This window comes from Pseudoliparis swirei, chromosome 17, assembly GCF_029220125.1.
Source record: "Pseudoliparis swirei isolate HS2019 ecotype Mariana Trench chromosome 17, NWPU_hadal_v1, whole genome shotgun sequence".
Taxonomy (NCBI): Eukaryota; Metazoa; Chordata; class Actinopteri; order Perciformes; family Liparidae; genus Pseudoliparis; species Pseudoliparis swirei.
Window position 1 is genome coordinate 16,240,230 of NC_079404.1, and position 22,458 is coordinate 16,262,687.

The following is a 22,458-nucleotide window of genomic DNA, read 5'->3' on the forward strand; positions in this document are numbered from 1 at the left end:
ACAGGACTATCAGGCTTTGATTTTATTTTAGCCTTATCTTTATACTTAAACTCAGGACAGGAAGGCCAAAGGAATGTCATTGCCTTCTGTTATGCAGAATAGTGATGCACATAATGACGACTGTTTCTGCGAGAATTGTGGAGTGTGTTGCTACAGGTCAATGATGGTTAGCGTTTGCCTGTGTTGCAGGCTCCTCCATGCTGGACACCACCGTCGCATCAGAGGACAAAATCAGTCTGTCCCTGGAAGCCCACATCAAGTTCTCTGTTTGGGTTTCTTTCTGTGAAATCTATAACGAGAACATCCACGACCTCCTCGAGGTGACGCCCAGCGGGGCGCCGAGGAGGATCGCACTGCGCCTGTCGCAGGACGTCAAGGGCAACGCTTTGTCAGAGGTCAGAAGGGTTCTATATTGAAACATTGCAGACAATTTAAGCATAGATTTCTGGCAGGATGAAATACAAAGAGTCAGTCTTCTAATCGTCTTTAAGATGAGTGACATATATCCCGACGCGGTATGAATGTGTACTATGCTTGAATGAACCCGCTACATTTTCTTAAAATACAGTAATTTAGGAACTTTCCCATGGATTGTTGATAAATAAGCATATGAATAATTGAAATGCAATGTTGCTCAAATGACAATAAATATTTCTTCCTACAGGAAGAATACAAAAATTCAAAAATATTTCTGACTTATTTTTTATTTTTTTGTTTCATATGAATCTCCTGTTTTGATCACATTTGTATTTAGATCTGCGATGGATTCAGGTGAATAGTGCGGAAGAGGCTTACATGGTGATGAAGCTGGGCAAGAAGAACCAGAGCTTCTCCTCCACCCGACTCAACCAGCTCTCCAGCAGGAGGTGAGAACACCAGCCAGGAGCCTCCAGACACTTAGCTCAGTCTTTCCTCTGAAGCATTATATGTGTCCATTTTATAACTGTTTTGTATGCATTTTGTTTTTGTGCTCATCTCCTGTGGTGACTTCTCTCTTAGGATCCCGTTTGTTCCATCTTCTTACAAAGTTATGGAAATGTATGCTCCAATTAATTTTTTCTTTCTGCAGCCACAGTATTTTCTCCATTCGCGTATTGAGGATTGAAGATATTGGGACTCCGAAGGTCCACACAGTGAGCGAGTGAGTGACAGATTGTTCAGACATGGCTCATAAACCTGGTTTTAAGGCGTTAATAAGGCAGCATTGAAAATGTGTGGAAACTCAATAGTTTAGTGCAGAGTTGAACATGGATGTACAGCATCTTCTTATCATATCCTTCATGTGGATGACTGTCATCAGGTTGTGTTTATGTGACTTGGCTGGCTCTGAGCGATGCGCCAAGACCCAGAATAAAGGAGAGCGCCTCAAAGAAGCCGGAAACATCAACACCTCATTGCTCATCCTGGGAAAATGCATCAACGGACTTCGACACAATCAGCAGGCCAAGTGAGATTTGTACCTGTCCGTCATTCTCTCCTCGTCTCCAATTGATAATCAATCGATAGACTTTATGGAATATGAAAGAGCTGAAATCACAGAACATTAACACAAACAATGTCTTTTCTTTAGCCTCCTTATAGCACACTGTCTTGATTTACTGTGATCCTTTTATTACTCTTTTCAACCTCCTATAGAGTTTGCTTCTTCTTTTTTTCAGCAACTATAATAAAAAGATAAACTCTTCTTAATACAACCTACTGGAGACGGACAAAGTTTGCACCCGGTGACAAAAATGTACATCTAGCAGCTAAAAAGACCAACACAGTGCTAAAAGGAGAATGAATATCTAACTTGTATGCATCAAGTGGACACAGACCCAATGTCAATAGGGTGATTACATTACATAGTGTACCATTTAATAAGCTGGCAATATGTGGAGGCTTCTTGTTTTTCTTCTCTTACCCCCTGCTAGCCAAACAATGATTTAGAAATTCTCCACAAGTTGCACATCACTTCAGCTTCAAGAGTGTCGCAGCACAAACTGGTCCCAATGCACAGACATCAGTGCCAACTCCGCTGTTCCCTCCCTCAGGCTGCTTCAGCACATTCCCTTCAGGGAGAGCAAGCTGACCCACTACCTGCAGGGCTTCTTCCGCGGCCGAGGCAAAGCCTGTATGATCGTCAACATCAACCAGTGTGCCTCCATGTACGACGAGACTCTCAACGTCCTCAAATTCTCTGCCGTGGCGCAGAAGGTGCATACACATTTTCATTTTCTCTCTTATTGTGCTTCTGAGAAGTGTATACTTTTTGATGTTTTATCTTTGTATTTCCGGTGTGTTTCCAGGTGGTTGTTCTGTCCACCAGGCCGCCTCCCATCAACATGCCCCACCGGTCCACCAGTGAGATATCCTTCATCATCAACAATGCTGAGAGAAAGGCTCTGCGGAGCAGCAGGAGGAGCTCCATGATTGGCTGGGATATGAGCCTGGAAGATGTCCAGGTGAGGCTGGAAGCGGGGTCACATCACGGGGCTCTTGAGTTCCTTTATTACAGTTGAAACTATATTTTAGTGCTGCAGTTTGAATCTTACTTTGCGTGGATTATCACGTGAAATAGATTGTCAACATTACGTGTCCATCTTTCTTCCAGGAGGATGAGGATGATGAGTATGAGGAAGAAGTTAGCCAGATGGAGGGCTCAATGGATCAGACGGGCGATGAAGACGATGCCAATACAAGTGATGATCCACTTCCCATCGGTGTACAGCAGGTCAGTCACTTCCCAATGTTGGCAGGTATCCGGGGAGAGACTTCCTTCTCTGTACACTGCTCATTGTTTACAGTCTGATCAGTCGCCTGAGATGCCAGTGGACCCAGTGGACCAGCTACATTTAAACCATTACCAGCAAAATCGTCGCCTGACGACAGCTGATAGGTCCCGAGATTGCATTTCTGCCTTTGCTCTCTTAACAGATTAGTCATCTGCATTCAACTGACGCCAGCTCGAACGCGATTCAGACTAAATGGAAACCAGAAAGCTTCTGATGACAAAAACGTGTCCTGTTTTCATAGTGATAAATCCTTAAGGATTGTATCTGTTGAAGTTTTTTTCATAAATAGAACATATACCTGAAATATTCAGAGGTCTAACTTATAAAAAAAATCAATTTGAAGTCTTTCTTGTTGTTTGAGACTATTCTGTGTCCCGTTGCTCAGAGGCACTTGGAGCTGTTGAAACAGCTGCAGCTCCAGCTGAAGAAGGAGCGAGCAGAGAGCCTCCTCCTGGAGGCGCGACTCAGAGAGGAAATCAGCAGAGAGTTCTCCGAGATCTTCTCCGAGATGCAGAACGACTATAAGTGAGATTTATTTCTATATATATAAACACACACAGTAATGTCTTGGGTATGATAATAAAGTCATACAAATGTGTGTCTCTGTGTGTCGCTGTTTCAGTGACCGCCTGGCAAGGGAGAGTGAGATCTTAGAGGAGCGAGCAGAACGGCGGTTCGAGATCTTCAAGAACCTCATGAACAAAATGGCCACCCCTGCACTCGATCAAGACGCACAATCCATGGTAACGCAATCTCCTTTCCTCGGAGCCCACGTCATGTAATGTGGGGTTTGTTTACTTATTGTTTGGGTAAATTGTTACGAATGCTAAAATAGGTTTTTGATAACAATAATTTAATGATTAACATACATTTTTATCTTAGTGACAAGATTCTCATGCACTCCCACTTCATACATCCCGTTCTCTGTAACAAATAAAATATTAGTGATTTTGATTGGAACGACTATCTTCGTTAATTTCAAGGTTTCTGACATTCTATACAAAGGCAGGAAAATTCTGCTTTTGAATGCAGAAATTTGTAAAGTATTTGCTTCCTCAAGCCATTATTATCATTATAAGTACCCAGCTCCAGGATCGTCGTGACAGGAGTGTGTGCGGTTGGACTGGCACCATACCTGGATGTTCTAATCGTGGGGACTTTCTCGCTAATCTCCCGGACTGATGTGTCTGATGTTTCCAACCTCCCTCAGGACACATCTCTGGACGCCCACTCCGCCGAGGCTGCCCAAACATGTCTGAGCTCAGTCCAATCGGGGGCTCGGGAAGACGGGGGAGAAGCTGGAGAGGAGCCGCAGAGGAAGATGTTGGAACTGAGTGAGCACCAGCTGATCGGGCAGATGCCTCGCAAACACTGTGGCAAACATGCACATGAATCCATCAATGTCTTTAATCTGTGTGAAGGGCAGGTAGAGGAGGAAGCTTTGTCGCGTTGCTGCTTTCACATGTTGTTGTTTTGGGGGGGGGTGGCGGTCTAGAGCAGTGGTTCTCAAATGGGGGCACGTGAAGGCACTCCAGGGGGTACGTGGAGTGATATTTTTTTAAATATATTTAAAATTAGAATCCATGAAAAAAAATCTTCTCTGCAATGACTGTGATCAAAGCAAAGAAACAGACTGCCTGGTGTTCGATCACAGCTGTCGCCCCCCCCCCCCCCCACACAACCAAGACCGACAAAGATCATCAGTGAAGCTCAAGGGGGGTACAGCACTGAAAAAAGGTTGATAACACTGGTCTAGAGGACTGATGCTCAGACCATTTTACATTTTTAATTATTCTAAATTTGATAGCACAAGAGATGCTTTTCAGTATAATGTTGCCTTTTTGTGTTTGTATAGTCTTCTTTTTTTTTGTTCACTAAGGAGAGAAATGGGACTCCACAAGGATCCACATCCTTTTTTTTTTTTTTACTTGATACTTTTTTTATTATGTATTAATTTGCGATTTTGCCAGAGACATATACTATTTTAAAAATGTATTTGGGGTTCACGTCTTTGTCATCTGTTTTCACCCCTGAAAAGTTGATGAGCCCGATGAGTGTTAGTCGCCATCCATTTAGCAACATTTATCTCTTAAGTGGTGAATGGCAACATGTATTTCTTTCCCAAATTGTTGGATATCAGTGTCACATCTGGCCTACTTTTCACATCCTGTTTTATATCTTGACTTGTTGTTATTTCCTAGGTGAAGCCAGTGGATTGGAGGATAAAGAGAAAAGGAGGCTTCTCGCTCATCCCGAGGAGAAGTTATCGGAGATCTCCCGGCTGGAGAAACAAGTGGAAGACCTACAGAAGGAGAGAGAGCTTCTCACAGAGGGTGTTTCACATGAGAGAAAGCAGCTGCAGGTAAGAACCATGTGAAAGGAGAACACAGAACCAGGAGGAGGTGCTCCATGCCCTGTCATCAGTACCGTGATCGTTCTTAGGAGAACCAGTTTTAGTGAAGGGCAAGCTGAGCGTAACCGGCATCATCTCTTGCAATATTACGTTTGAGGTTTTGCTTCTTCTGGGGAAATATCTCATCCACTTCCAAAGTTCCCCGTCTCGTGGTTCTGCAGCTCTGTTAATTAGTTCTGCAAAAGTCTAGTGATGTTGACCAGTTGGGGGTGAATGCCTTTTCTCAGTGGTACCTTGACAACAGGAGAGAACAATGTTAGTTTCACATTGTGCACTCTCATATTCATAGACTCATCGGGTTAAAGCAGTGACCTGTTCCCAAGCTTGTTTTTATAACCCCCAGGCTGTTACTGGCCTACATGGTATTCATCTGATAATGGTATGCTGTGCATGTGCAGTAGGTCAAGGGCGTCCTCGTACAGCTCACAAATAGGTTAGAATGTAAAATGTTGCTCAATTACGAGGAATAAATGAACTGATTGAGCGAAGCGCCGACCGATCAGCTGCCAATCAAAACCTGGTTTTCGGCTGATCGGCCATGACCGATGACCCGCCCATCAGTCTCAGACTTAGAATTTTGCCACATTTGTACACGTGCCTTCACTACCACACATGTACACACACACACACAGGCATAAGGAAGTCTTTGACAAAGACAAAACGCTTGGAGGAGCCGTGGAACAACATTAAAAACATTTGGCTGACTTAGAAGACACTTATTATATTGTAATTCATTCCCATGCACGCTGCTCCAAGTAATCGCAGTGACCGGCTCGTCTGCTGACGGCACGGGGCCCCTCCTGAGCAAAGCCCTGCTTATGAGCTTACCATAGCGGAGGTTGCATTAACTTGCAGATACGTTTAAGAAATGTGGAATCTGCAAAAACAGGAATCAGCAGGTCGGACTTTTAAGAAATACAAACTGTCTAAGAAAATTACTATCGGTGCGTCTCTGTTTCACCAGGAAAACAAAAAATAATCCCAAGAAATGGAACTTGAATATATGAAATCCTAGCACTGCTATATTAAAGGGAATGGTTTAGTAATATAGGGTTTATGATTTCTACTGTAATTTACATTTAATGATTTGATCAACTTTATGAAATACATTAATCCTAAAAGGCTTTTAAATCTCTTTCTGTGACACTCTACCCTCCCTTAAGTGTATTCAATGCAGTTTGAACTTTAAAATAAGGAACTAATCATTACTCTTCACTCAGGAGGCGTTCACTGCCCTTGAGAAGGAAAAGAAAGGCAGGGAAGACACCCTGGCTGCTCTGGAGTACCAGACTATGGGACGAGAGAAGGCGCTGGCATCCTTAGAGGCAGAAAGTAAAGCCAAGGAGGAGGCCCTCGCCACACTTGTTGAGCTGAAGCGGAGCAAAGAGGAGGCGCTGGCATCCCTTCAAGAGGAGAGCGACAGCTGCCAGAAAGCCACGGCGGCCCTTGAAGTTGAGAGGAGGGCGAAGGAGGACGCCTTGGCGGCCCACTCCGAAGAGCAGCGCGGCAGATTGGACATCGTCGCCGCTCTCGGCCAAGAGAGGAGTCGCAAAGAGGAGGCTCGGTCGGCTCTGGAGGGGGAGAGGAGTGAAACCCGCCGGCTGCTTGAGGAGAGAGCAACGAGGCAACAGGAGAGCGACGCACTTCGACTCGAAGTCAGAGAGCTCGCTGCCAGGCTGGAGGACTCCGAGCACCAGGTGGGCAACTGAGCGATTTTGGTCAAATTTAACCCGAAGCATTGTTACATAATTCATTGAAAATGTTGCACTGATGTAACATTCTCAGTGAGTTATGAAACAAAGCTACTTATCTCAAGATATTCTATTAATGTTAAATTGTTAGAATGTATGTATGAGATCTGGTATTTGAGTCCAGACCTGACACCAGCTTTATGAGTGTTGCCTGCCATAAGGTTGTGGCTATTTGTGTTTTGATTAAAAGCTCTTAATGCTAGATGACTTAACTGAAGTGATATTTTTTGGGAACGACCACAGGTGACCAGCAAGACGAAGAGAGCCGATGAAGTATTGGTCCAACTGCAAACTGCTCAGGCCCAACTGGACAAACACGCCGAGGAGATCCCAGAGAAAACCTCCCTGATCCACTCCCTGATGCGAGAAGTTCAAAGCCTCAAAGGGGAAGTGCAGGCTTCAGCAACGTCGGCTGGTGTTGTCGATGATCAGCGGAGACGAGAAGTGTCTGAGCTGAGGGAGAGTCTGGCTGAGGAGAAGCAGACGAACGAGAGCAAGGACACACGAATGCTGGAGCTGGAGCACCGGCTCGCACAGACGAAAGAACAGTTGGCGCACAGTCAGCAGATCTCCAACCAGCAGCTGCAGCAACTCACAGAGGAGCGGGAGCGTCTGGAAGCGGCTTCAACGCGGCAAGTTGACGAGCTAAGAAAGAAGCTGCAGGCGCAAGAAGAGACGTCGCAGCGAGCGCTGGAGGAACTGGGCGTCGAGCTCAAGTGCCAAGAACAGACGTCCGAAGAGGAAGTCAAACGGCTGAGAGCAAAACTTGAGGAACCAGCTCGGGCCTCAGAGAAGCTGGCGGAGGAGCTGCATGAGAAGCTCCAGCAACAAGAAGTGATGTCACGACAGCAGCTGGAGGAGTTAAAACGCAAACTCTGTGACCAAGAAGCAGCTTCCGGCAAACTGTTAGACGATCTGGGGCTGAAGCTCAGTGAGCGGGAGCAAAGTGCAGAGCGGCTCAAGGTCGAGTTGGAAGAAGCTAAGTTGAAGGGTTCAAAGAAGTCTTCAAGCGCTGCTGCTGCTGAGGAGGAGCTCAAGAAGCTGAACTCTGATCTCCAGGCCGAGATTGCATCCCTGAGGTCGAAGGTGTTCACCATGGAGGAAAGCACAGCCGGAGCTCCGCCGGCCTCTTCCGAAGTTGAACGAACGCGCAAAGAAACCGTCAAACGGGCGATGGAGGAGCAGCTGGCGGAGGCGGCGCAGGTGTCCGCGGAGCTGCAGGCGAAGCTGCTGGCTAAAGAGGCGCGGGTGACATCGCTGCAGAAGAGCCTGCGGGAGGCGCAGGAGCGGCGGGAGGAGCAGGAGAGCCAGGCGGTGCAGGAGGCGCGGCGCCGGGAGGTGGAGCGGCGCCGGGAGCTGCTGGCCGCGGCGCACGAGGCCATCGCTCAGAAGGACGCCGAGCTGGAGAAGAAAGCCGAGGAGATGGAAAGGTAACCCGTCGGCCTCTTTGCATGGACGGGCGAGAAATTCCTTTTTCCAAGAATTCGGATGGGTCCGACTCGCGTTGTTCTGTAAGACATCGTGGAGCCTTTCACGCAACACGTCTGCTGCGTTCACACCGAAACTCTCGTGAGTCTCTCGACCGTTTGTGGCTTTTCGCGTCACTCGCTTCGTTCGTGCCTAAGAGGAGGCGTGGCTTATCTCCGTGGCTTTTAGCATTTCCTTCATCCACCACGGAAGAACTAACCACTAGTTATGCTTTATACTTGTTGAGGACATCCCACAAACGTTGGAATATCTAACTCCCCCGTTCATAACTTTTAAATATTTCAGCTTGAGGCGAATTCTTCACGCCGCGCAATTCACGTCGAACGCGCCGCCCGATCGCGTCTATCGCAACCACTTGCGTCTGTACCTTATCTTTGCATGTGATCTACTCGCGTGAAAAATTTTCAACAGTCCTAAAGGAGGACCTGCACTAACATCAATGGATCTGGGACCTCTTTGATCCTAGCTCGTCTTTTTCTAAGCCCAACATTTAACTACGGTACCAATTTCTGGAGGAGTTCTGCCCCCACACCCGACTTTACAAATATTTCTTATTTGGGTAATGCTTTCAGTTTCTCTCAAATCCCAGCTGTTTCTTTTTAAGGTTAACAAATAGAAACTTTGTCTAAGTTTTAGTGGTTGAGGCCAACCCAGAGATGAGAATGTTACTGTAATGAAGGATAGTAAAGTAGGACACCTTTTGATGAGATGATGGTACTTTGAAACAGTTTGAGTAGTAAAGTAATAAGATTGGTCCGCTTTGCTTCACTAAGATATATTTCATTGCCACATTCAAGTACAGTTATTTTATATTCTGTATATTTTTTTAGGATAATATAGTAAACATCTAAATGTAAAGCTGTAAGCAGTCTCTCTAAATAATAGAGTATTTTTTTTCCCGGAGTTGTTTATTATCCTCCCGTGAAAGGCAGAGAAAACCAATATCCCGTGAGAAGCGGTCTCTGTATTACTTTTTGTGGTTTTGTACTAAACTATATTATTGTGTCACTGTGGATAAATGTTCTCTTTATCACCTTGCCTGTCATCTCTCCATTAGGACATTGTTCCATCCATCCACAACCCGTATTAAAGGGCAATGAATTTGCTCTTGAACCCAATGTACCGCCCCGTCTAGTTTTATAGAATTGGTTGCAGCTCATTGTCGTCTTGTCTCACTCGCCCAGACTAAAAGAAAACGCCAAGCAGGACTCGGACAGAGTAAAGAGCCTCAGCCTCGACCTTCAGAGGAAGGAGGACGACACTTCAGACCACCGAGAGAAACTAGCCGACTACAAGAAGCAAATCCAGCAGGTTCAGAAGGAGGTACACATCATTTTATTACATTTCAAACTAAAATAATATCTTTCAGACAAAGGCAATTAGTCATTTGCCAAATAGTGGGCATTTTAATACATTTACAAATACATTTACTTAATGCTGTAGAGGCACCAGCTTCTGTGACTCCAATAGATCCATTGTGAAAGATGAAAGTCCAATTACATTGGATCACTGGATACTAATTGGACACTGACATAAACAGCAGATGGCTTATGTAACTTGTTTTCTATAATACGGTGTTGTTTCTTCCCCTGAAGATCTCTGGCATGAGAGAAGAGGAAAAGCTTTTGAGGCAAAAGCTGACTGACATGGAGAAAGCCAAGAAGCAGCTTCAGTCTGACGTTGCCAACAGGGACCGAACCATTCAGCAGCTCAGAGTGGTAAAATAATCTGCCACTTTTCCCTTTCCCAGACCAAATGTCTGAAGGTTGTGCCTATATAGTCCAGGCTGGTTTATTGATTGTCCATCTTCACCTTCCCCATCTCCTTTCCTCTTCTAGGAACAAGCGTCTGACACCAAGTCCGACCAGAAGGCCTGTAAAGGTAAACGATGTGTGTTAGTATTTATTTCACAAGAGCAAAAACATTTTGTCATGTTTTTGGAACGTGATCTGCCTTTTTACAACACCGTGGCCACTCTTTCAAATATTATTATATTATATATGCCCCCATAATTTCCTCTAATAATTATGATAGTCTAATAGCGTTTGGTTTTTGTTCTTTGTTTTGTGTGTCCTATCTGTACTGCCTGTACTAGGCAGGTACACACACAGAAATCAATAAATATAATTTTAAATTATAAAAAACAAATAAATAAGTTATAATTGTTAATAGTTGTTTAAAAAAAATCTAATAACAATAAATAACCACAAATAAATAAGACTAAAATTTGATCTGATTTCTGTTTGCTAAAAACACTATCTGTAGACTACTGCTTAATAATCTTATTATTGCTATTTTTATGACAATTGCTCATATACCATAAGCCTAAATAAGTATATTTATTATTTTTGGTCAAGGTTAAATGTCATTTCACAAGTTTCAAAAAGAACCCCCAATTTATTTTTAAATGCCCCTGGATTTTAGTCAGTGGGGGCATAAATTTCCCCCTAAAAAATATTCAAATGTCCTACCCTTTATTATGGTATGTTGCTCTGGTGTCTGTTTGGTTGATTATGGCATTATGCGTGTAAACCTCTACCCTTTTTCCCCCCTGTTACTTTGTAGACCTTGAAACCAAGGAGCGGGTACTGGACGACATGCGTCTCGCTCTGACTGAGCAGGAAGAGACACAGGACCAGATGGAGCAGGTCTTGGAGGAGAAACTAAACCTCATCCAGGAACTCTCGAGCGGTGAGGATTTTTGAAAAATCAAAAGGAAGAACATGAAAAGAAATCGGATGTTGTGAAAAGAATGTGGATGTTATCGTTTTGGAAGGGGTCTGGCCCCGCGGGGGGCTTAGTCTAATCCTCTTATGCTCGAAAGCAGCAGAGAAACCACAATGTCCATAAAAGACATTCAACGAAACCGACTGCACACCGTGAGCACGGCAATAACACATTTAAACTGGATGCCAAAGTCAGTTTATAGTAAGTCAATACTTGTTAAGTCACTGAGGTCAACAACAGAATGCAGAGTGTGAGGTGTAGCACACCACCAGAAGCTGCATACATGAGAGCAGAAGCAATGCAGAACCAAAATATATCTTTGTGGGCTCATAAAAGCAGATCCACTGCCTCAGGTCTTGGTGGACTCTCCTCCACCACGCAGGGTTACTATTTCTAATTTGAAAGCTAGACTACTTCGAGGATTTATTTTGAAAACGATATCTCCCCAAGGCACAGCCATGTATAAAAACTATAAATGGCAATATTTAGAGAATATAAATGAAAGTCATAGAAGTCTCTCACTACTTATAACACTCTAACAATAAAAATACTGGAGATTGATGAGTGTAGACAACTTGCTTAGTGGTTATATACATGGATAACAAAAGTACTTAGTTTCTTTGAATGCAATTATTAATGTAGTGTTGTGTCTTGTTCTCTGGCTTTCACCATTACAGAGGTGGAGAAATTGAAAGGGATGTTGTTGCAGCAGGATCGTCGTGGCAACGGCTCACAGCTTCAGGTCGGCAGCCCGTCGGATGACCTCAAACTGGCCAAACAAGGAGCTGCCCGGGCCCAGGAAAGCTTGAAGGTAATACCGGGCAGTCACTTTCAAATGTTGTTGTTCCACTAGGCATATTTATTATTATAGGTAATTAGTTGATCCTCGTTAAAAATGTGATGGATGAAGAATATTTTACAGACGTGTGTCTGTGGAGAGTCTCCAAAAAGTTGGCAAAACAGTTTCTATAAACCCTTTACTGCGTTTATACCTCGCAGAACTTAAATCAGACCAGATCTTCCAACAACAGAAAACACTTTGAACACAGACTCACCCCGATCACATGTCTGTGCACCTAAACGTGGTCCAGAGACTTAAACCGACATGCTCTTAATAAATAAAAAAGAATAACCAGTGTGTGTGTGTGCAGCTGTGTGCAGAGAAACACCAGACTGAACGCAAAAAGTGGCTGGAGGAGAAGCTGTTCCTGATTGGCCAAGCCAAAGAGGCGGAGGACAAGAGGAACCGGGAAATGAGGAAGTTTGCCGAAGACCGAGAACGCTACACTCAACAGCAGAGCCAGCTGGTAGGTGAACGGATGATCTGAAAACAGCTGTAGAATTAGATGTAGAAACGCACAGCGGAGCTGAGGTCCACCTGCAGCTACAAAAACAGCTCTTAATGAAACTGAGCACAGTTGAACCAAGTCTGACAATAAAAAGCTAATCAAAAAAGCCACCGTACAGCGGATAAACCATTCGGATTTGGGTGACATTGTGTATTTTGAATTTTCCCTCTCCGTCAGGAGTCCTTGTCCTCCCAGTTGTCTGAGAAGGAGCAGATCATGGAGAAGTGGAGGAAGGAGAGAGACACCCTGGTAGCAGCATTGGAGGTCCAGCTCCAGAAGCTTCTCTCCAGCCAAGCAGAGAAAGACCAACTCATCCAGCAGCTCCACCAGAATGCCACAGAGCCCCCACAAGAGGTCAGTGTAACACAAAGATAATGACACACACACCAGGGAGCACACTGGACATGTGAACTGGCAGAATTAAAGAGAAACATCAAATACATTATAAAGATCTGCTTCTGTTCAAGATGAGGCTGAAGAGAGGAAGGATATTAGTCTCTCGCATCTCTTAAGTCAAATAGCATCCCACTTGTGTATCCTGTCCTGCAGTGTTCAATGGATTAGTAGCAACAACTAATGACAGTAGCTGCTCTCCGCTACTTGATACCTCCCAGTAGTACGCTTCATCTCTACACACTCCAATCAATAATGTCAGAGCAATTTGTTCCCATCCTCCGTCGAGGGGAAAACACCTCCTGTGACATCATTGATCGGGTTTAGCGAGAGGAAAAACGTTCCTAAAGGTTTGAACCGCGTCGACAATGTTCCGCCCCGTTTCATTCAGAGTGGGTTTACCCTTCAGGTAGGATTCATTGTGAGAGCTGTTGTACAGGGAAAGAGATCGTAAAGCGTCTCTCGGCCAGCAACCGTACCCTCGCGGAGCAAGAAAAGGGCATCCTTGGAGTCCAGTTTGTAGCAAAAATATCAGATACAAATCATTAAAGAATAGCTTGTGATGACTAAATGGTTCTTGTAATGTGATACACCAGAGGGGTGGACTTGGCGGAAGAGAATCTTCCAGTTTTGGGGAGCCTGTTAAGCTTTGGGTTGCCAGTTTGAGTGGTTCCTTCCTTCTTTCCTCTCTGGGGTATTGCAGGTGATTTTATCGGTGGATCCTCATTGTCGACTTCTCTGTTGCACATAGATGACATTTCAGTACATGGCACTTTGCTCTCTCACATTTTGTCCTGACTGAGCTTTTGCTTGATTTTTAAAGTGCCATAATGTCTTGCTCTCATCGGGACCAGACTGCACCCCCAGAATAACCACAGAACAGGAAATGTGAAGAGCAGGCTGGCTGTGATTGAAAGATTTATTTGGCTGAGAAATTGCAGCAAATCTTATGCAGCCGCCTTTTGTAGCATAATAATTTTTTTTTTTTAAGGAAACCCGATACATGTAATGTAATGCAAACCCTGGCGCAGCAGTGAAGTAGGGTTGACTTTGTTCTTTCTTGATGACCCAACTGTGTTTTGTCTCATCGTAACGGGCTTGGTGCTGTCAGGCACCACAGAGTGACACTGTGTCTTGTCGCGTTGTCACGATACCAAAATGAGAACTTCGATACGATACCTGCCATAAATATCATGATGCCCGATACTTACGCCGTGCAACATTACAGTCTTGTTTGTGTAGGTTTAATAATTCTCTTATCGACATCTTTAATTATCTTCGTTGCATCCATCTGGTCCTGTCCTGTGCAGCATGTTGTGCTCGGCCCAAAGTTAGTTCAGCTCATTTCCGTTCTCGAGGTCGGAGTTCTCCGCCTGGTTGTTTTTGTGTTGAGATATAAATAAACTGAACTTCTTTGGCAAGAACTATTTATATATTCAGCAAAGTTCATTACTGGGTTTATACATAGGTGGGATAACAAGAAGTAGTATTTATAGCATATCAAAGGACCATTGAGTTTAATGAAAAATAGATGTGTATTGTATTGGAGGGTGGCCGGGCTCAGCCTTAGAGATCGGGTACGGAGCTCGGACATCAGGAGGGAGCTTGGAGTCGAGCCGCTCCTCCTTCGCGTCGAAAGGAGTCAGCTGAGGTGGTTCGGGCATCTGATTCGGACGCTTCCCTTTTAGAGGTTTTCCAGGCACGTCCAACTGGTCTGCTGCCCCCGCGACCCGACCCCGGACTAAGCGGATGAGAATGGACGGATGGATTTGTGTTTGCTTGCATTGGATCAGGAACTCTGTATTCTCCCAGCATCGTGTCCACATCTGAGAAAGGGGGAACATTCGTGCTGAGACGCCTTTGGAAACCTTTTTGAAGTTTCAAGGCAAGTCCAGCAGAGTTGCCTTGAAAACATGTTGTTCTTGCCTTGAAAGACATTTCTCGAGTCGCTGCTGTTCATGCTAGCCATCTGTCATTCCGTGCCAATAGTGTATTTTGCTCCATGATCATAATGCTTTCCACACTTTGATACCTTTCATGTTTCCAAGGAGAGATGAGGTTTGGGAACCAGAGTCACGGTGCATCGGAAGCAATTCCATCGTTTGGTTCACATGCAGCTCGATCTTTCCAGTTCTTCCACCGACTGTGTTGTCGCTCATTTTTGGTCATTGGATACATTTATTTATAAAATGACATTTTACTGGAAGAGAACAGTGGGAGAAACGTTACACTCAAACTGACAACATGTTTTTGTTTTTTTGCTTGGGGATATGATTCACTGGTTTGGGGATATTGGTCACGCCTATTTAGGTTTCCATGGTTTCATGCTCGCTCAAAATGTTCAGTTGCCTTATTTTTGTTTTTCACCGAATGTCAGAACTGAATTGCCCATTAATGGCAACCTCAGCTTTATGTAGGAAAGCAACATATATTTGTTCATTTTGTTTGTCTACAATATGATTAGAAAATGTGAAATAATAACTACCGTAGTGATGTGTCCTTCAGATTATTTTTGCTGAAAAGGTTCTCATGCTCATGTTATCTGTGCATGGATATTTTTAATCTCCCGATCTTTTGTACTGTTGCAATTTGAGACGGAAATGATGTTGTGGATTGATACTCATAAATTACGTAGTGTCTAGTCCAACGGCAATCCTTTTAAATAACTCTCTTTAAAGCTCTGGATAACATGTCGGTTGAAAAGCATCCTCAGTGTCCATGAACTTCCTGTGACAGAGTGGTGATGGAGGGGCAGAGCTGCAGGCTGCTCTGTCTGAAAGGGAGGCCGAGATCTCACGACTGAAGGAAGAGCTCGAGGCCTTAAACGCCAAATGGGAGGATACAGTCACACAGGTCAGTCTTAAAACCGTTCACTGTGCCCTGACTAGTAATGTCTGGTGAATTCAAGAGGATCTGTATGAGAGACCTTTTAGCTGCAGGCACTGTCTTCTTTGTTTTTGTATCGCTTCGTCACTTGGCATATTGATGGAGGTGAAAGAGCATTAAATAATGCATTTATTGTCTCAACATGTTTTGGATGTTATACTTGTAATCATAATTTAATGTGATTTTTTAAATTTCTTATCCTTCCTGTGACAGATTAAAAGCAATGTGAACCTTGCTGCAGTGGCTGGAAAGTCCCAGTGTGAAACCATTAACAGGATGTCGGCAGGAAGAAAGGACACCAGGGCGTCGGTCAGCAGCCAGGTACGCTCATGAGGTGATATAAGTATGGAAAAGATGGGTCTGTGGTCAAGTCAAAAACATTAATTTGGGGTGTTTGCAGACGCTGGTGGAACACACGTTTTAGAATTAGAGATGTTTCTGTTTTTTATATTACAAATTAGTGGATAGGAAACAACAAACATCCTATTCAAAGCCACGCGTCAGATTGTTGACATAAGTTGGTCTGAGGTAGTGACTGGTCACATTTTGGTCTGCACATTATCTAATCTTTTGTTTGGAGATACTCCAGTGAACCAGCAGCAGCCAGAAATGAACTTCAGAAAAAAAAAGTATAATTTGGTCCGTTGACCACATCATAATAAATCACTGAATAATTCACAAGGCAATATGAGTTCCATTTTCCTTATTCTGTTGTGAACCAAAGGCATCAGTATGTGTTTTTGGTTACATTTACAAGGCTCACAGGTACACAAGCTTGTTAGAGGTTGCCTGTGATAAATGGGCAGTCGACATTCAAACGAGGCCCCAGATACTTTGGCTGTTGTGGTGGCTCACCTCGATACCTCAGACAAGCCTGTTTTCTCAGCTCTAGGCGCAAAGTATTCTCTCGAGTTGCAAGGAAATTACATTTGTAATCTAAAGTCCCGTGTGGTCCCACAGGGCTCAGCTGGCTGCCCGTCCGTGCTGGACGCCTCTGAGATCTCCACAGAGAACGGCAGGATGAGGCGCTTCCCCCGGCCGGAGCTGGAGATCTCCTTCAGCTCTCTGCAGCCCAACCGCATGGCTCTGCGCCGCCAGGGAGAGGAGAACACCGTCACCGTCAAAATCACACGCTCGGCGCGCAAGAGGAAGAGCGGGGAGATGGAGAAGGTAAGATTCAATTCAATTCAATTCAGTTTATTTGTATAGCCCAATTTCACAAATTACAAATTTGTCTCGAGTGCTTTAAAATCTGTACACATAGACATCCCTGCCCCAAAACCTCACATCGGACCAGGAAAAACTCCCAAATAACCCTTCAGGGGGAAAAAAAGGGAAGAAACCTTCAGGAGAGCAACAGAGGAGGATCCCTCTCCAGGATGGACAGGTGCAATAGATGTCATGTGTACAGAAGGACAGATTTAGAGTTAAAATACATTCAATGAATATGACAGTGTATGAATAGTTCATAGTAGGCATATTCCACAATGGAGACCTCCACGATCCATCAGGCAGATAGCGGTGGGGAGGAGGAGTGGGCGGAGTCTCAACAGTGGGCGGAGTCTCAACAGGACAGTGGCGTAGTCAGTAGCAGGAATTCCACGGCCCAGACCTCGATGATCCATCAGGCAGATAGGATCTATGCCGTCTCATAGGGTCCGATGACCCCATGAGACGTGAAGTCAAAAGGACTCCGGGGAGAAAGCAGAGTTAGTAACGTGTGATTGAGAGATGAAAATTCATCCCTAAGGAGAGAAAAAAGAGGAGATAGGTACTCAGTGCATCCTAAAACGTCCCCCGGCAGCTATAAGCCTATAGCAGCATATCAAGGGGCTGGACCAGGTGAACCTGATTCAGCCCTAACTATAAGCTCTGTCAAAGAGGAAGGTCTTAAGTCTACTCTTAAACGAGGTGACTGTGTCTGCCTCCCGGACTGAAGGTGGAAGCTGGTTCCATAGAAGAGGAGCTATATAACTAAAGGCTCTGGCTCCCATTCTACTTTTTAAGACTAGGAACTACAGGTAGTCCCGCATTTAGTGAGCGCAGCTCTCTAGTGGGGCAATATGGTACTACAAGCTCCTTAAGATATGATGGTGCATCACCAATCAAGGCTTTGTACGTTAAGAGAAGAATTTTAAAAGTGATTCTTGATTTTACGGGGAGCCAGTGCAGAGCAGCTAGTGCAGGAGTGATGTGATCTCTTTTCTTAGTTTTAGTGAGAATACGAGCTGCAGCATTCTGGATCAACTGGAGGGACCTAAGAGATTTATTAGAGCAGCCTGATAATAAGGAGTTGCAGTAATCCAGTCTTGAAGTAACGAACGTGAACCAATTTTCTGCATCTTTTTGAGACAAGATGTGCCTGATTTTTGAAATATTACGTAGATGAAAGAATGCAGTCCTTGAGATTTGCTTTACGTGGGAGTTAAAGGACAAGTCCCGATCAAAGATAATGCCAAGATTCTTTACAGTGGTGTTGGATGCCAGGGCAATGCCGTCTACAGAAACCACATCACCAGATAATTGATCTCTGAGGCGCTCAGGGCCGAGTACAATTACTTCGGTTTTGTCTGAGTTTAACATCAAGAAGTTGCAGGTCATCCATGTTCCAACCTCACAGCAGCAGCTCGGCCACACATTCATTTGGAGTAAAACAATGTTGTGTCCAAAGTAAGAGGTGGGGTAGTTGGCAATTGCATCACGAAGGAGGTTTAACAGGATTCGTACGGTCATGGAAAACCTGGAAAAAATGTTTATTTCCATGCTTGGAATAGTCTTGGGGGAAAAAATGTTCCCAAAGTTTTGGAACAGTCATTGAAGTTTGTTATATTCATACGTGCGTTTACGTTGAGTTTTAAATAATGGATATGCTTTTAAAAGAATGACTTTCAAAATCTAAAGCCGGCAAACGCTCTTTCCTACTCGCACATTTTTCGCTCTGCAAGTGAACGCACCGTAACTGAAAAGACATGCATGTTTGTTCTTTTAATCAAACTATTGTCTCTTACTGTTTGCTTTGGAATTCTCATTGTTAGTTTAAATACGATATTTTGTCCCTTTTTTCATTTATATACCGAGATTTCCCAAAAAGATTGGTCACAGAAATTTAGTTTAAAGTCATGTAAATCCACTGGTGAGCATGTGTATGGACCCTGTTTAAGTTATGAATCGATTGAACATGCCTTTTGCCCTTTTGTGGATACATTTCCTACAGACTCAAAAAATACAGAAAATGGTGCAGCGAAATCACCTGACTGTAACAAGCTGCATTCGTACTCAATGTTCCTCCCTGGAGAACTAGAACACAACTGAGGAACTGAGGGCCTCTGAGATAAACACTTATTTTCAGAAATGGTGGTTCATTTTTTCACACGTTCTGTGGAGAAAATGTCCCTCTGCAACCTTTCCCTCTGCTGCAATCAATCCAGCACCGGCAGTAAAGAAATACGTCTGAGAATCGAGCAACAGCCGTTGTAATGGGTGTTGTTGCCGTTCCATCAGGACACGGCGAACTCATCATGTCTCCCATCAAAAAACATTTGGAGTGGTTTTGAAATAATACACACCGACATGTGAAATGAACGTATTTAAGGGGGGTTGTTGTCACTGTGTACAAATGCAGTGTTCGCAAAGTCTTGGTTTTGATTCTGGAAAAAAACTCTATTGTCTCATTGTGAAGAATGAACATTCAACAGTTAACACGACGCAACGTGCGACTCGTACGAGGTCAACGAGCCAATCCTACATGTGCCATTTTTAAAAAATGCAGTAACATCCTATGAACTGGTCGACGCTATGGATGTCCCATAAAACCGATTGTAAGTCACCAGGATTCGTACGGTCATGGAAAACCTGGAACAGTCATGGAATTTTAAAATTGTCATTTCCAGGCCTGGAAAAGTCATGGAAAAAAACGTAAATCATAAAAGTTTTGGAAAAGTCATGGACATTTGTTATCACATGTTCATTTACACGGAGTTTAAAATAATTGATATGTTTTTTTTTTTAAAGACGCTCAAAATATAAGCTGCCGTACGCTCTCAATATGCAAAATGTTCTAAATTGTTCATGTGTATACCGGGATTTCAGTTTGGTCATGGAAATTTTGTTTAAAGTCATGGAAAAGTCATGGAAATGCATTGGTCAACATGTGTAAGAACCCTGAGTCACACATTGTGTGAAACTGATCCCAGATCAGAGCAAAGTGCTTCTGTGGAAACGAGCAGACAGGCAGAAGTGCTCTCGGAGTGGACGCGCTGAAGGAGTCCTCAGGACACCGCCGCACTAGATTTGTATTTAATGCATCAGAGCAGCTGCACTTATGTTAATTAGTTTTCCCCTACTGATGCAAGGAGGTCGTTTCTTTTACTTTTTGTCCTCCAAAGGCATGTGATGCATGATGTATAATGATATTTACACTTCTTTTAGTTCACATATTAATATAAATGAGGTCCAGAGAAAAGTGCTTACATTTTCTTTCAAATGAAAAGAAAACTATTGCATTTCTTCATAACTTTAATGTCCACAACAGAATGTGTAGATACGTACACAGAACAATCATAACTTAGTCGAGAAAATTATTTGAGCTTTCAGTTTTATTGAATCATTTCATGAGAAATTACCATGAGTGATAATGTATAGAAAATGAAATATGACTTCTTCCATTCTTCTGAATATTTTATCTGCCAACCTCAATAAGTGTGGAAAGAAAACCAATATAATTGTAAAACTAAAGGTCTGATATAGTAAATAAGAAAAGATGTAATACATTATTCAAGGCCATATTTTTGCTTCTAATGCATGTCCTACATTTTGACAGAATATTGTAGTTCAAACCTGGGGGAGGATACTTTTTTTATGATAACATTGCACCACAGGTTTTTCCTCTTCATAAAGTATACAGTAAAGTTGTTTAAAACACTCGCATGCATGTACCAGCCACACAACAATCTCTCATTAATCATAAATACCACTTGGAATGAGAAACACTCCCTTCAGCGATAGCACACGCGTACTCTCTCTCGGTCTCACTCCCCCTCGAGAACATATTACCCCAGCATCCCAGTCGGAGAACAATCAGGTCGGCTACAGTTCACTCGGCGCATCACTCCGTCACCGTGTGCAAAGGTGAATGCCGGTTTATTTTTTTAACGGGGACCGTACACATCAATCAACCCAGGGCTAAATGTGTCAGTCTTAGCTATCAGGCTAAATGTCAACCGTGCTCCCTGTGGCCAGATATTACAAGCCTTCGCTAATGGAGAAAATGGTCATCACAAAAACATCATAAAAAGCAATAAACATACTGGTTACGATCAAATGTAGGCCTCATCATAAAAACCATCATAAAAAGCAATAAACATGCACACAATCACTGAGGAGGGAGTCACAATTCCTGCTCACACATCTGATCGCTAAAAAGCCAGTTCTTCAAGCCGGGTTTAAATCCCGACATGTCAATGTCAGTATAACAATAGCAATTATATATTCTCGTTGTTTTTTCTTGTTGACTATATTAATTTAGAATGTTACTTTTCCAAATATGAAAATCAAGCCATCTCTAATCAAAAGGCCGATGGGGCCTCTAAACCAGTCGATGCTTTCCTACTGCCTCTTTTAATCGTGTCCTCTAGATTGCAGATATTGTACTCCGCTCAAGGGTTGCATATACACAGAGTAAGGCCCTGTCATAGTAGATATCATTATATGATCAGCGCTTGTTGCTCATCATGTCAACACTGAATTTGCCTCGTCTCCACATAATCTCAAGTGGCTTGAGACGTGCAGATGTTTGTCCTTTAAAAAAATGTTTTTACGATAACGTTAATTCAATAAAAAAACTGCAATACAAGTCAAGTTAATTTCATGCATGGCAAAGCAGCATGATGTAATGATGATATCCAGATGATGTTTAAAGGACGAATGAGGGAGACCGTGTTATGCTTGATAGCGAGGGGAGCAGCTTCTCGGCGATCGCCTGATAAATGTCTTCAGGCCATATTCACGACTTCTTGTTTCCACATTTCGTTTTTATGTTTTACAGAATCATAAGGATGAGGTAGCAATAGCAATTGCTTCCTTGTATGAGCCAACTAAATATACTATGGTGTTCATTGTCAGCGTTAAATAGTTGTTTATTGACTTTCCTCCAATTCATATTTTAATGATTTTTTGCTGTTTTTATATTTTCGGTCACATTTATGATTTTGAGCGAGCTGCAATTGAAGCCCTGCAAAGAAATGTAGAGGAAAACCTTTAATCTTATTTTAGCTTTCATTAGTTTGATCACCCTATAGCCACATTTGTTATTAATATATAAGAACATTTTAATTTCTGAATATTATAGTGAAAACGTCCACCTTTTTAAATGGAAACACTTTATTATCTGAATAGTGAACGCTGGTTATTTTGATTGCAGCAGTCGCCATACGATGCCTCGGTTGTTGTTTCTTCAAAGTAACCAAAATGGTAATTACTGACGTTATGTAAATCTTCTTGAGAATCAGTTTCCCAGATGCATCTTGGCTTTGCAGAACCTCGCTGAATAAGTAATGAAAAGCATTTTGACATGACACCAAGAAGAAAGCTATTTAGTCGACTGTGATGCAGCAACATAAACCATGTTGATCGCTGAAGTGTTTGAAGGAAAGGAAAGACGTCTTCACACACAACTCGAG

The 22,458-nt window shown here is 43.3% G+C and overlaps 1 protein-coding gene across 2 annotated transcripts in view; it reads left to right on the top strand.

Annotated features, from left to right (window-relative positions):
* kif20ba (kinesin family member 20Ba) overlaps positions 1–22,458 on the top strand; it is a 40,395-nt gene that overhangs the window by 3,642 nt on the left and 14,295 nt on the right. The window contains exons 8-30 of one of the 2 annotated variants that reach the window (XM_056435175.1): positions 190–394; positions 753–866; positions 1,070–1,141; positions 1,301–1,447; positions 2,034–2,196; positions 2,289–2,444; positions 2,594–2,713; positions 3,160–3,299; positions 3,397–3,517; positions 3,985–4,108; positions 4,976–5,136; positions 6,408–6,884; positions 7,182–8,368; positions 9,611–9,749; positions 10,022–10,144; positions 10,265–10,307; positions 10,992–11,117; positions 11,831–11,964; positions 12,305–12,460; positions 12,680–12,856; positions 15,632–15,748; positions 15,995–16,102; positions 16,742–16,951. In XM_056435175.1, the coding sequence (XP_056291150.1) occupies positions 190–394; positions 753–866; positions 1,070–1,141; positions 1,301–1,447; positions 2,034–2,196; positions 2,289–2,444; positions 2,594–2,713; positions 3,160–3,299; positions 3,397–3,517; positions 3,985–4,108; positions 4,976–5,136; positions 6,408–6,884; positions 7,182–8,368; positions 9,611–9,749; positions 10,022–10,144; positions 10,265–10,307; positions 10,992–11,117; positions 11,831–11,964; positions 12,305–12,460; positions 12,680–12,856; positions 15,632–15,748; positions 15,995–16,102; positions 16,742–16,951 (4,520 nt within the window). Of the gene's footprint in view, positions 1–189; positions 395–752; positions 867–1,069; positions 1,142–1,300; positions 1,448–2,033; positions 2,197–2,288; positions 2,445–2,593; positions 2,714–3,159; positions 3,300–3,396; positions 3,518–3,984; positions 4,109–4,975; positions 5,137–6,407; positions 6,885–7,181; positions 8,369–9,610; positions 9,750–10,021; positions 10,145–10,264; positions 10,308–10,991; positions 11,118–11,830; positions 11,965–12,304; positions 12,461–12,679; positions 12,857–15,631; positions 15,749–15,994; positions 16,103–16,741; positions 16,952–22,458 lie in introns of those variants that run through there. The other variant, XM_056435174.1, reaches the window with a different exon arrangement.